This window comes from Neofelis nebulosa, chromosome 10 (genome assembly GCF_028018385.1).
Source record: "Neofelis nebulosa isolate mNeoNeb1 chromosome 10, mNeoNeb1.pri, whole genome shotgun sequence".
NCBI classification, from domain to species: Eukaryota; Metazoa; Chordata; class Mammalia; order Carnivora; family Felidae; genus Neofelis; species Neofelis nebulosa.
In genome coordinates, this window is record NC_080791.1 from 68412154 (window position 1) to 68426491 (window position 14338).

The window sequence follows — 14338 nt, forward strand, 5'->3', positions numbered from 1 at the left end:
TGAGTGGAAAGAAGAGTCATATACATTCCATTTACTCTTTCAGAAGACAGTGAAGTATTGACACTCTTAAGACTAATGCCTTACAAAAGCAGTGAACATTTCTAAAATATTTTGATGCTAAAACCGGTGGGCTTCACTTGAATGTTAAAGTCACTTACGTGGAAGAGTTTTTTGGTTTTGTTTGTTTTTGGACAATGCAGATCATTCCCATTTTATTTATTCAAAGTCAAAAAGAAAGAAGACATCCAAGAACTATAAAGGAGTCTAAGTGATTTATGCTTGATTTTTAAATGCAACATAGATGTTTATACATAATTTAAAACTCAAAGCATGCTTATACAATCATGTGCAATTTTAAAATTTAACTCTGGATGAATACATGATGGAAACAGTCAATGGCACCTGAAAATACCATTTGCAGAATAGCATCCAGTCCAGTGCTCTCAGTGTGGATGTTAAAACCATATTTCATAGAGCCTTGCTTGGTTTGATTTTCTCCACGTGGTTGATAATGGTCTTCAGTTGCTGGTAAGTGATTTTGCAAATTTCATTTATAATCCTGGCCCTACAATCACTGTTTCTGACAAGTTAACATGTATCTTATGCACCAATCGTACTACTTTCAAAGTCACTAACATAACTAACTGCCATAGGGGGACAGCGTCAATATCGCTGGTCTCCACTAGAATGATGGCCACCCCCACACTGAGGAGAATGCTATTTCTACCAGTAGAAGTTTAACCTTACAGTGAACTAGGTTGGCCTTACTTCCAGAGACGCCTCAAAAACAAAAAACAAACAAAAAAAAAAACCCATCCTCCCTCCTTTTACGGAGTGCTTTCTGTGGCCCTGAGGCTGGTGGGGAGAGCACTGGGCTTGGAATCACACCTGGGTGCATCTTGCTCTGATCTTCACTAGCTGTGTGGCTTGGGCAAGCAACTTGATGTCTCTGAGACACCAAAATCCTGACAGATGGGGAGACCACCACCCTCCTCACCGGACTGGCAAGTGATGCAGAACTGCTCCCCTGGCACAGAGGTAGGAGCCGAGTAACACTGATGAAAGAACAGGGACACATGGAACACAGAGTGCACAGAACACGTCACCCACAGCAGCTGAAGGCACAGCCTGCCTGTGCCTGTGGGAAGAAATGCGTGGAAAAGCCACTTGTTACATTTTCACCAGGTTTACGTTTGCAAAGCAGGGCACTCTTCTCCACATGTGTAAGAGTCAACACTTCCCCACAACCCATCATGGGGAAATCTGCATCCTTTCCCCTTGCCTCCCCTCCAACAATTCTCCAAGGGATGTAGAACAAAATGAAATGTGCCAGGTGCCAACCAGCAGAGGCAAAGCAGCCAATGATCTGGACCAGTTTAGCAGCCCTCCACCCTCCCATACACCCCCATCTTCCCCAGGCACGGGAACCGTGCACAGTCTGCGGGGGGGTGTTGGGCAAATACACAGCACCTCATTTTGTTTCAAGCCAGAGGGAACATGTACTGGGAAGAGGCCGTGGAAAAAAGCCCGGTAAAGCCCACACCTAGAGGACACAGCTGGGGAAATAAATTAGCTATTTCTATTGCATGTCTACCCACAAAACAAGCCTGGGTCTAAATCTCTTCTCCCTCCAGAAGCTCAGAGGCAGCACCGGGCTCCCCGAGAGCCATTTCCACAGACAGGCTCCTCTCCAGGTTCTCCAGCTCCTGGCGCACCTCCTCAATGAAGCTGCCATCTTCGTACTCGTTGGGGGCCCCTCTGGGCACCAGGCTCTCTCCGTCCTCACCACGGCTCCCGACGAAGGCCGGCTTGCACACGTACACCAGGCTGTGGCTAGGGAGAGACCGGACAGGGACTCAGCTGAGGGCCATGTGTCCCCGCAGGCAGAGGGTATGTGAAGTTGGACTCATCAACACGGGGAGACCCACGCAGGAAAACAAAGGCCCCGCGCCTGGAACTCACCTTCACCCCTCCGCTAATATCTCAGTGGAGTCTCACCTTCCTGTCCACATCTTACTTTAACAAACATTGCTGAGGGAAGGCCACTTTTAGAGGGATGGCTGCACACCTCTGATGGAGGTCTGTCTTCCTGTGAGACTCTCTGGGGCAGGCCCTGAGGACTTGGGGGCCCGACAGTTCATGGCAATGTGTCACCCCTCTCAGCCCCCTGCCCATCCGGGCCTCCTGGTGGGAACAATTCCTGACGGCAGGGCGGAGCCTGTCATATCACGAGACAGGGCCAGGGAGTTCTGTCTGTCTGCCCGGCCACCCTGGGTTCTGCTGGAGGGAAGGTTGAGAATGACTGCACAGAGGCCACACCTCTCCTTCACGGTTTCTCGGCAGCTTATGACACCATCAGTGGTGCCCTCCAATTTGGTGGCCCACTCTCTAGTTTCCCTTCTACCTCTGTGCCTTCTCAGTCATCTCTGCCAGCAACTTCTCAGCTTGTCCTTCACAGTGATGGTCTTAGGCGGGAGCTCTTCTGCCTCTACACTGTCTCCCTTGGTCACCTATTCATGATGAGGCTTCAACCACCATGCGGATGAGCTCCGCATCTGTACCCCTGGCCACACCTTCTCCCGAGCCCCAGAATGATAGATCTGACTGCTATCAGATGCTCCATCCAGATGACCCAAGGACACCTCAAATTAAACCTACCCTGAACTAAATCCACATCACCCCTCTGCTCCTGAGATCCTACTGGGTGGCATCTCATCTGCTCTCAACCTCTAACAGGGAGGACAGGTGGGGCCTCACCTGTGGGGTTGGCAGAGAAGGCCACTGGCACACGGACATCGGTCCAGAGCTCCATCAGGCTCTAACTCCCAGGTGATGAGGTCCAGAAGCCGGCTGGCGGGGTCATGGCACAGCTCACCCTCCACGGGCAGGGGTGTGCACACAGGAAACAAGAGACCTGGGGCCAGGGGAAAGTCACCCCTGTGTGCCCAGCATCAAGCAGGCAGGTACCACAGAAGGAAGCAGAGAAATGGGGTGGAGCCCCAACTTTCCAGCCCCTCAACCTCAAAGTGGAGGTTAAAATTAAAAGAGGTGAAATGAGAAGAAACAAAATGGCAGAATGGGCTGTGGAGGGAATGAGTCTGGAAGGCTGGAGCAGTTAGGGAGGACTGCCTGGAGAGGGGGGGCTTGTGCTTGGTTTTGAGGTCAAAGGTCTGGAGAAATAAAGAGTGTAAGAAAGGCCCTCAAGGCTGGGACACAGCAGCAACAGAGGCGGGGGGTTGGGCATGGCCCGGGGAAGCCTTGGAAGGGAGACAGAGGAGTCTGATGAGACAGAACAGAGCAACCACAGCTGCCAGAGAAGCCACACGGAGCACCGACCTGGAGGAAAATGGCTGGGACAGCAGGTACCAGGCGGGCTGGGGGCTGCAGAGGCTGACTGGGGAGGCAGCTGAAGGAGAGATTTTCAGAAACACTGCAGGAGGGAAGAGCCTGAGCGACCTTGCCCACAAGGGCCAGTGAAAATGTTAGACAGGACTAGAAGGGGGACATCCTCAGGGGATAGGACACGGCCAGGTGCTACCTTCAGGGCCTGGGAAATGAGGTGGAGAGTGGAGAGGGCTTGTTCCTCCTGCCCTGGGCTCACGCATCCTGAAGGGATTTAACTTTTCTAGGTGTCAACAGGAGACACAGACAGAAGACCTGGTGGTCCGCTCCAGGTGGGGGCCTGCCTCAGGCCAGGCTGTGGGGCTGGGATGCACCCTGAGTGTTTGGGAGCCTGCCAAGGAGGTGGGACCCTGCAAAGGTGTTTCTGGCACAGACGGGGCCCTAGGAAGACCAGGATGGTGGAGCTTGAGACAGGGCTTGCCCCGTACCCAGTGGAGAGCCCACCCACCTCTCTGGAAGGCACAGCACAGCCCAGGCTGGCAGTCCCTCTGGTTGTCACAGATGGTCCCGTTGCCGCCTCTGGTGGCTGCCTTGGTGCAGTGACCCCAGACGCACAGCTGGTCTCCACAGCACTCACTGTCCCGGGTGCAGAGCTGCGGGCAAACAACAGCATGCTGGCTCACGTACTGTCACTGTCCCCAGCCCTGAAAATGCCACACGTGGGTTAACCACATGCTCCCATTATACAGAGGAGGCAACTGAGGTCTGAGGCTTGGGGGGCTTTTAGTGGAAGTTTAGGGAGCAGAGATGGGAGCCGGGCTGGTGAGATGGGAGGAGTCAGAACACTGGAAAGATGGCACCTGGGGTGAGTCACGTATCTGGAGTATTTCCTATGTAGCTTGAGATTTTGCAAAGGACGTAGTGTGTCCCCCACGGACTTGTGCCTTGCCTCCTTTTTATTAGGCGCCTAGGTCAGGCAGGAATGTGGCTTATGGCCCACAGCTGCAGGCAGCAGCCTGATTCGACAGCTGACTAAATCCAGGCCCAAGCCCGGAAGGCCATCTGGATTGGGAGGGCGTGGGGGTGCCACAGTCTGGAGCTGCATGCGGGACTGACAAGCACGGAGCACACCGGGGCCCCACAGTCACACTTGGAGGTGGCAGGCTGGAGGGACACCTGCAGCTGCCTGACCACAGCTGGCACCAGACAGGGGAGGAAGAAGCCCTCTATTTTCCAAACTTGTTATCATGCTGTGTTATTACTGCCTCAGTAATGAAAAAGGACAAGAAAAGTCAATGAGCCCATATGGCTTTGTCCAAAACATCTGTTGGGTGGAGGGAGTCCCCGCTTCCCTGGCTTCGTGCTTCTCTGTGGAATCTCTATCAGGGAAGTCCTCTGGCTTCTTCCGGCCCTCCCTCCGCCCTCTCTGGGCAGATGGGGAGAAAGATCTGGAGGGTGGAGGGTGGGGGCTGCAGTAGTGTCACTGGCAGCATCTACGGGGATGGGTCTACCCCGGGGGAATGACAGGTACCCGGTCCCCGCCTTCCCTCCCTCCTCTGTCACCCATGAGATCATGCGGCCAGTGAGGGTGGTGGCAGGTCTGCTGATGGCCTCCTCGTCACTCCAGGAGTCAGCCCCATTGGGCCGCATGGAGAGGCTCTTCCAAGCATGGACATGGTTAAAAGCCCCACAGAAGGCTTCCAGGAAGGCTTCTCCCCCAGGTCTCCTTCTTTGGGACCCAGCTCAGCCCCCAAGCCCCGGTGCTGCAGCCGCAGACGCCTCTGGGCACACTCACCGTCTGCTGGTCCCGGCAAGGCTGGCAGGTGTACTCGAAGCTAGCAAACTGGCAATACCTGGCGGGCCCGCAGTCCTCATCAATGATGCACTCCTGGGGAGGGGGAGGGGGTGGCTTCATCAGCGGAAGGCAGAGCAGTAAACCCGCAGTGTCCCATTTTATCCCAGCACGCCCCCCCACCCAGGCTCAGGGTTCTCCAGACTCCCCCTCACTCCACGGCCATGTGAACTCCTGCTCCTCAGTATCCACACCCTCCAGGCCGGGCGGGGCCCTCGCCCACACAGGGCGCCTGGGCCTCTGCCCTCCAGGACGCCGACCCAGTTCACACAATGGCAAATGTGTGCAGCCCCCGCCTCACATACCCAGGGCGGGGAGCACAGAGACTCGGAGCCATCTCCAAGCAGAGCAGATGGATTTAATAAAAGAGCTAATGAGTTCCAGCCCCAGGCGGCTGCACAGGAGGGGCTGGAGCCCAGGCTGCTGACCATGAAGGAAAGGGCCGCAGAGGGTTCCCTTGGCCCCCCTCCTCAGAGTCCCGGGTCTGGGGCTGCCAGGCAAGGGCAGCTGCTAGCTTCCAAAGGAAGGAGGAGGGCGGCTGGCATGGGCCCTGCAGCCCAGCTGGCTGGAGAAGTGGGGGAGAGAGGGAGGCCGTAGGAGCGGGCTGGTCGGGAAGAGTCCCCTTACACCAAACTAGCCACGCCGTCTGGGGCCCCGTGGCCTCTCTGCACCTCTGTTTCTAGGTCAGAGGCAGGGGAAAGTCACCTCTACCTGCTGTCTGTTGGGCGGAGCCACGAGGTGGATCAGGGGGCATGGAGCGCCCCTGGGGCTGGCACCCTGCCGGGTCCTCATAGTAGGGCTTCCTCCTGGCCTCCCCACGGCAAGTGGGGCAGCTCTGCGAGAGGGGTCCTTGCTCTCAAAAGGAGGGGTCAATATTTGTCCTGTTCCATACCAGCAACCCTAAAATGCCAGCATGCTACCATCGTGGTTTTTACAGGTGAGAAAACAGGCTCAGAAAGGGGCAGAGGGCTGCCTCAGCGCAGGGTTGGGTCACGGGCTGTGCCCCCAATCTGTCTGAACCCCAGAGCCTGTCATGGCCTGAGAAGTCCACGGCGCCGTAAGTAAGCCATAAGACCACCACCCGCTCCTAGACACGTTTGGCTCAGCCAGAAGCATCCAGGTCCAGGCACTGTTTCCAAAGCAGAGAAGTAAGAGAATGGGGTGGGAGAGAAGAAAGGAGAGCCAACAGGCGGGGAGTGGTTTCTCTGAATCTGGCCATGTCTTGAGGCACTGGGATGTAAACATGAATATGAAAAAGTCCTTACCCTCAAGAACTTCTAACTGCATTGAAAACAACCCCCCACCCCCCAAAAAACTAACAGAAAAGGAAACAAAAGACACAGACAACTTACGAAAACAAAAACCCTTTCTGCCTCTTCGCACAGAAAAAGATGTTCAACCTCACACTTGAAAAAATGTGACTTAAAAGAGCAGGATAGCATGTTTTCACTTAGAATGGACCCAATTAAAAAGGTTGATGATATCTGTGGTAGGCAGAGAAATACCCCTTCCCCAAATGTCCGACTCTTTGGAACCCGGAGCATTGATGTGAGATCAATGCTCACATTACAAGGCAGGGGGAAATTAAGGACACAGGTGGAATTCAGGTTGTTAGTCAGCTGACCTGATGGTAAGGAGAGACTCCTGGTTATCCAGGTGTGCTCAATGTCATAAGGGGCTTTGAAAATGGAGAGGTGGGGGGCAGAAGAAGGGTCAGTGTCAGAGTGATGCCACGTGAGAAAGACTCCAGACTTCACTGGTTTTGAAGATGGAAGAGGGCCATGGGCTAAAGATCTATCTCTCCTAGAGCCTCCAGAAGGATCTCAGTCCTGCTGATACTCTTAAGATTTCAGCCCAGTGAGTCTCGAGTGGGACTCCTGATCTCCAGAACCATAAGATGATCAATTTATATTGTTGTAAAACCACCAAATTTATGGTTGTTACAGCAGCAATAGGAAACATTATAATATCCCATGTTGGTAGGGATTTGAGAAAATCGGTGTTGCCAGATGCTTTGGGGGTAATTAAAACTGAGCTCGATGTTTTCTGCAGGCAATTCATCAGTTTCTATAAAAAAATTTAAATGTGTATCTCCCGACCTCATAATTTCTCTTCCAGATGATTATCCTCAGAAACACTTGTCCATATGGACAAATATCAGAGCACAGGGATTTTTTTTTAAAGCGTTTATTTGTTTTTGAGAGAGAGGGAGAGTGCAAGGAGAGGAGGGGCAGAGAGGGAGGGGGACAGGGGATCTGAAGCAGGCTCTGTGCTTACAGCAGTGAGCTTGATGAGGGGCATGAAGTCACAAACATGAGATCATGACCTGAGGTGAAGTCAGAGGCTCAACTGACTGATCCTCCCAGGTGCCCCATGGATTTTATTTTTTTAAGTAGGCTTCATTCTCAGGGCAGAGCCCAATGCGGGGCTTGAACTCATGACCATGAGATCAAGACCTGAGATCAAGAATCAGATGCTTACTTGACTGAACTATCCAGGCGTCCTGGAATACAGGAATGTTTAAGGCTATACTGTTATTTTATTGTAATCCAGGAATAATGTGAAAGCCCAATGAGAGGGAACCAATTAAATGATCGTATATGCGGTCACTTCTTAGGGAAATGCCAGAGGGCGGACATTACAAAGAATGCGGTAGCACTGTTTACAATGGCTCGAGAAATAAAAAGAGCAAATGGAGGACCTGCAGAATTCCACTTTTGTGAAGCAGAATAACTATGTGCGATCCATGCCTGTGTCCAGCACGGCGCCTGGCATATAGAGGGCACGCGATAGTTAAGCGTGGAATGGATGAAACCCCTTGACTGTTACTGTGGCAATCAGGCCAACAAAATGCAGATCATTAGCAAGGATTTGGGAACCAAAGCAAAAAACATACACATTCCATTAATCTGGCTTCCCGTTTCCCAAGAATCCTGCAGACTTGGAATTTTCCTCTATATATGCTTCCTCTTCCAGATCTTTAATTTAAAAAATACGTACAGGCAAACCATAAGAGACTCTTAAAAACTGGGAATAAACTGAGGGTTGATAGGGGGTGGGAGGGAGGGGAAGTGGGTGATGGGCATTGAGGAGGGCACCTGTTGGGATGAGCACTGGGTGTTGTATGCAAACCAATTTGACAATAAATTTCATATTAAAAAAAATAAACATGTATATATGAGCTACAACCTTACTAGCACCAATCCCTGGGAGGCACTGCTATTTACCAATCTCCATCAGGAGGGGTGTACATGTATCCTTTGGAATATCTTCCTTACCCTAATGACAAAGCATTCTCTGCAAAGCCACAGCAAAGCAACTCATTTTCTTCCAGATATGAAAATATTTTTGGCACGGAACATTGCCAAACACTTATGAAAAGCCTCAATACACTAAACCTACAGGTTTCCTTTGCTGACATGTTTTTGCTAACTACCAGAGAGCTCTGGTAAGTTAGTTCAGCATGACTTCCCCTGGAGAAAGCCGGGTGCTTTTGTTCTAATAATCCAGCAGCTTGTTGGTTGTGGGTATGTCCTCTCAGCAGCCCTGGCGACTATTCTTTAAGAACTGTGATCATCCTGGAAACCCTGGAACTCCAAGGTGTGAAGAAATCATAAAGGCCAAAAAAAGCACAAACTTTGAATCCTGGTTTTTTCACTGAGTACCTGTGTGACCTTGGGATATTAATTCAACCTCTTTTGAAAATGAGGGTAATAACAGGACCCACTTCACAGGGCTGCTGTGTTGAGTTAGTGCTCTGTGAATGGTGGCCATAGCAACACAAAGCTGGACAGCCCATGCCCATCTGATGCCTTATCCCCGTGGAGAGCTAACCCCCCTGCCAGGGGACCAGCTTGTCGGAAGGAAAGTCTAAACAGGGGCTGCTGTCTCTACCAGCAACTCTCTGTTTCTATCCCTGGAAACACTTGAGGATTTCGCTATCTAGTCCTGACTTATCTCGATCCAGAGAGTGTCAGATCCATGGGCAGTGACCTGTACACCCAATAGGAGTAAAGTTCCTGGAGCAGAGTGGCTTCTCCTTGTATGAAGATCAGGCTTTCCGTAGAAGGTTGTTGTTAGGATGTCCTTGGAACCACAGTAGAGGGGACGGCCATCTTGTCAGAGCAACCCAACGAAAAGCCCCTAGTAGCTGCCAGAACGAATTGGAGGCCAACCAATCACCGAGCGACAGCACGACCTGACGTGAAAAAGGCCCACCCGGACCTAAACCCGGACCGCTGCAGCTTAAAAACCCCACCCCGCCACACCTGGGAGCAACTTCCCTGACTCCTCTCTCTCTCTCCCTGAGTCACGGAACCTTGCCCGAGACCTTAGTTCCCAAATAAAGCCGCTGACTGCACAATTTTTTAGCCTCTGACTCCTATCTTTACCCTGCCTTATGCCTGATCCTAACAGTTGTTAGTTTAAGTGTGTCCACTAAAGACTCTTAACTGCAGGAGGCAAGGACCCAACTATCCTGGGAACAGGTCAGGTCCTCCCACCTTAAACAAAACTGAGTAGATGGGAGGTGGGGAATGTGGTGGACATGGGTTGGTGCCTCCTAAGTAGAGCCAAGTCTGGAGCTGAGAAATCCAGGATTTTATTACTTTAAAAATTTTTTTCTTTTGTAATGTTTATTTATTTTAGAGAGAGAGAGAGTCAGAGTGTGAGCAGGGGAGGGGCAGAGAGAGAGGGAGACACAGAATCTGAAACAGGTTCCAGGCTCTGAGCTGTCAGCACAGAGCCCGATGTGGAGCTCAAACCCATGGGCCGTAAGATCATGACCTGAGCCGAAGTCGGAGGCTTAACCAACTGAGCCACCCAGCCGCCCCTATTCTTTCTTGGAAAAAAAAAAAAAAAAAATTTGAGATAGAGTGGGCAAGCAGGGGAGGGGCAGAGAGAGAGGGAGAGAATCCCAAGCAGGCTCTACACTGCCAGCACAGAGCCTGAAGCGGGCTCGAACCCACAAACCGTGAGATCGTGACCTGAGCCGGAATCATGAGTCTGACGCTTTAACCAACTGAGTCACTCAGGCATCCGAAGGATTTTATTCTCTTTAGTAGTTCCAGCTCCTCTTCCCTGTCCACATGTGGGCCGATATCTTAAGGGGGCCTCGGCACCCAGCTAGGTGCAGGATGGCTGAGGAGGTGAGTTCTGAAGGCTTGGCTGCTTCCCTATCTAAAGGGCTGTGGAGGTTCTGGGCTTGGGGTACCTCTTGGACCATTAGGACCAGAAGAGGGAACTCATGCTACACCAAGGCAAAACTAAAGACACACAGCAGTGTAGACTGTCGGGGTCACCTGAGTGCCACAGAGCAGCTGGGATGAGATGTCACAGAGTGTCCTTCAGAGCCGTAACAGCCCTGGCACAACAGGCCCACCGGTGCCTGCCACTCGGCACAAACTCTCTTTAAGCCCCTCAACAGGGTCTTATTACCCCCATTTCACAGACCAAGAAGCTGAGGTTTAAGGTGGTGGATCCTCCCAGTCACCCAGCTCAGACGTGAAGTCAGGAGTTCAACCCTCCAGGCAGGCTCTTTCCACCTCCTAGGAAGATCACCATTTTTCTCTTTCTTCAGCCTCACCAGTGTCCTGTCCCTCAGTCACAGCTCAGCACAGCCTGCCAGGGACACACCTCCCCAGTGACAGAAGACAGGAACTCAGGGCGAAGGCCATGGCCCCTGGGCATCTGGGTCTCGGGTCGCTGGTGTCCTGGCTTTGGGGCTCCTCTCCAGGCCTGGCCACTCCCCGTCTGTGCCGCTCCTCCCTCCCAACTGACAAACAGCCTACAGGCTGGCCGTCAGGACAGAAGCCATTCTGAGGATCTGGTCTGTGCAGTCTGGAGAAGGACGGAGCTATATTTAGAAAGCTCTGGCCAGAGGCCCCGCAGGGCTCAATTCAGATGCTGTGGGAGGTGGGGCAGGCGGGGAGCACACCAGAGATCTGGCAGGATGCCGGGCCTGGAAACAGCCCCGGTGCGTCGACGCGATCATGAAATAGTGGAAAATGGCAAAGGTGCTGTTCTGCGTATTTGATTTTGCGTTCAGCGTTTATCAGAGGAGAGTGGCTCTGAGGAGGCAGAAGCCCAGAGAAGTGGGGAGAAAAGAGCACAGGAGCCCCGTCAGGCTTTCCTCAGTACACGTGCAAGGCGAGCGGCATGTGGCTTCTCTGTGGCCCTTGTGCTACCACGCTGGGCTTTCCCACCCTGGCCAGGGGCACTGCTCACTCTCCTTGGGAGCCCCAGACTGTCTCGTTCTCGTGACCAGGGCCATCCATGGTGTCTGCTCCAGCCCAAGGCCTAACTCCTTGCCCGGGAAGGAGTGAGGACACATGGAATGGAGGCCCAGGGGTCCTCCACCGACAGAAACTTGCTCGTCTCCAGAGCTTTGTGCGCCACGGCTGGAGGGGAGAGGACGGCGGTGGATGCTCGGAGAGCACCTACTCTGTGCCAGCACTCACTTGAGCCTTAGTGGGTTCCCTGGTCCTCGCAGCACCCTGTGAGGTCAGCGCCCATGACGTACCCCCCAGCATGGGCTTGGCTGCCATTCATGAAAAGGATACAGGAAGAATGAACAGATGAACAGATGAACTCTTTCTCAACCTCCATTCTGCAGGTAAGGAAACTGAGGCTCAGAGCCCAAAGTCGCTGATAGCGTTTGAAAACCCAAGATAATGTAAACCCAAGTTTGTCAGATCTTCCCACACAAGCCAAGGTTCACTCTTCCCACCGCACCTGCTGCCTCCAAATCCCCAGCGTGGGTTGAATTGTATGCCCTGTAGTTCATACGCCGAAGTCCTAACCCCAGTACCTCGGGGATCCTATTTGGAAATAAGATTATTACACATGAGTTACTGAGATGAGGTTATTAGGGTGGACGTGGTGTCCTTATAAAAGGGAAGTTTGGACACAGAGACACATGGAGGAAAGCTGATATGAGACAGCAGACGGCCATCCACAAGCAAGGAGAGAGGCCTAGACCTGTCCTTCCCTCACAGCTCTCAGAAGGAACGGGCTCAACACCTCGACCTGGGACTCCCAGCCTCCAGAACTGGAAGAGAATACATCTGAGTCACCCAGGCTGAGGTGCTTTGTTCCCTCAGGAATCCAACACAAGTCCCTGCCCCCAGCAAGCTACGGCCACATCTTCTCCATCTTGGAGATTCCACCGTATTCAGCCTCTGTCCTGAGTGTCAGCATTTCCCTGGGGGAAGGTGACAGAGAGGAGGCCAGTGGGGAGGCACTGGCATATTCTGAAGGCTGTCGAACCTCAGGGACCAGAGCATGGTTTCCTGGCTGAGCCCCACCCCCCATCAACCAGAAAGTTCTAGGCTCTGGCACCCCAGGCCCAACTTGTTACTTGAGGTTTGGGTGAGTGGTCTTTTCCTGGCCCTGAGCATGGGGTTCTAGGCCCTGAATGCTCCCAGGATGACAGATGGTATGGTCTGTGCGATAAACTGATGACCCACCTGCATGTGGGGCTATCGTCTGAGCTCTGGCCCTCCTGAACAGAGATGCTCCCGTGGAGCAGAGCAGACCATGGGGAACAGTCATCCTGATCCACCCAGGACTGGGGGCTGCCAACACCAGAAGGTCAGGGGCATACAGGAGAGCCGTCCCTGTGTGGAGTGCACGCTCCCACACTCCCCTCTCCAGCCCCGTCCCTGCACTCGCCACGCTGCTGGCTTACTCGTTTCCCCATGCCCTCATGGTCACCTGGCGCCAAGTGTACCTGGGGTGGCATGAGGGGCAGACAGGTTTGGCGCCCATGCCTGGGCTTGAATATGGGTTCACTTACAAGCTGGGTGATCTTGGGCAAATTACTGAGCCTCTCTGTGCCTTGGTTTGCTTATCTGTAAATTGTGAACCTCGTGAGGTTGTCATGCAGATTAAAAGAGATGACAGGTGGGGCTCCTGGGTGGCTCAGTCGGTTGAGTGTCTGACTTCGGCTCAGGTCATGATCTCACAGTTCATGAGTTCGAGCCCTGCATCAGGCTCTGTGCTGACAGCTCAGAGCCTGGAGCCTGCTTTGGATTCTGTGTCTCCCTCTCTCTGCCCCTCTCCCACTCACGCTCTGCCTCTCAAAAATAAATGTGTTTTAAAAAAAATTTTTTTAAGAGATGACAGGTGCACCTGCTTAGAACAGTGCCGAGGCCCCAGGATGTAACCCCCTGGGGCGCACCTCCATTTGCAATGCTTAACTCACAGCGGGAGCTTAAAGGTGGCCATGAAAAGGCTTGAACAACCTTCTAAGCTTCATTTTGAGCCGGTGCATTTTGTCCCATTAATGGAATGCCTCTCCTAACTGCAAAGGCCCAGAATACCAGGTCAAGCCAGGGCTCGTCATCCATCACCATAAGACCACCTCCTGTTTCACCCTGGAGCCCAACCCAGTGCTCTACGGAGATAGGTCAGACCCTGGGAGCAGGCAGGCAGGGGGCCCTGACGCTGCCTCTGCAGGACAGCAGGGTCCCCAAGGCTGGGCCCTGGTGCAAGATCAGGAGAGGTGCCGTGAGAAATCAGCAAGAAGCTTCCCTTCAAGCTCTACGAGACTGCCAAATCAGGCTTTCCTGCCCCGTGGGTCTTTATTTGACCTTAAAACCAGGCCAGTCACAGGAACCTGTAAACCACACATGTGTCTCGAACACAGCAGGGCGCCCCCAGCCTCTCCTGGACCCTGCCCTGGAAACTTTCAGCCAGCTCAGGACAGGTAGGGGGCCCCAAACCTCACCAAGAGTTCTGGCCTGACCCACGAAGCAGAGATCACCCCGTGGAAAAACCCAGGCAGGAGCCAGGAACCGACGCCAGCCATTCTTTTCCTGAAGTTCCAACGTGTGCAGAAGCGTGGGTCCCCTGGTGCCATTCCCCCAATTCTTCCTTCCCCAAGTCACACAGCCCATGAAACAGGAGCCTGCCCCCCGCAGCTGGGCGGGCACACCACCTGTGGAGAACACCTGCTCCCGACCCTTTAGTGCCATGGATGGTTCCGGAAACAGTCCTGCAATTCTCGTTCTCCTCCTGCCCCTGCCCCCAGCACATGCAGCCGCCTGACCCTAGGCCCTCTGGCAGCCTCCTCACTGCTCCAGCCGCCCAGGGAGCCTTCACACCCACCGGTGGTCTTCAGGGCTGGAGACGGGGTGTTCCAGA

At 53.2% G+C, this 14338-nt stretch overlaps 1 protein-coding gene across 1 annotated transcript in view; it reads right to left on the reverse strand.

Moving 5' to 3' along the window:
* Positions 1 to 262: 262 nt before the first annotated feature.
* Positions 263 to 14338, reverse strand: part of DKK3 (dickkopf WNT signaling pathway inhibitor 3) — a 46323-nt gene continuing 32247 nt past the window's right edge. Inside the window, exons 4-7 of the mRNA XM_058688258.1 lie at positions 5138 to 5230; positions 3851 to 3995; positions 2758 to 2914; positions 263 to 1833 (exon numbers count right to left, since the gene is read on the reverse strand). Coding sequence (XP_058544241.1) covers positions 1614 to 1833; positions 2758 to 2914; positions 3851 to 3995; positions 5138 to 5230 — 615 coding nt within the window. The 3' untranslated portion in view covers positions 263 to 1613. The remainder of the gene's footprint in view (positions 1834 to 2757; positions 2915 to 3850; positions 3996 to 5137; positions 5231 to 14338) is intronic.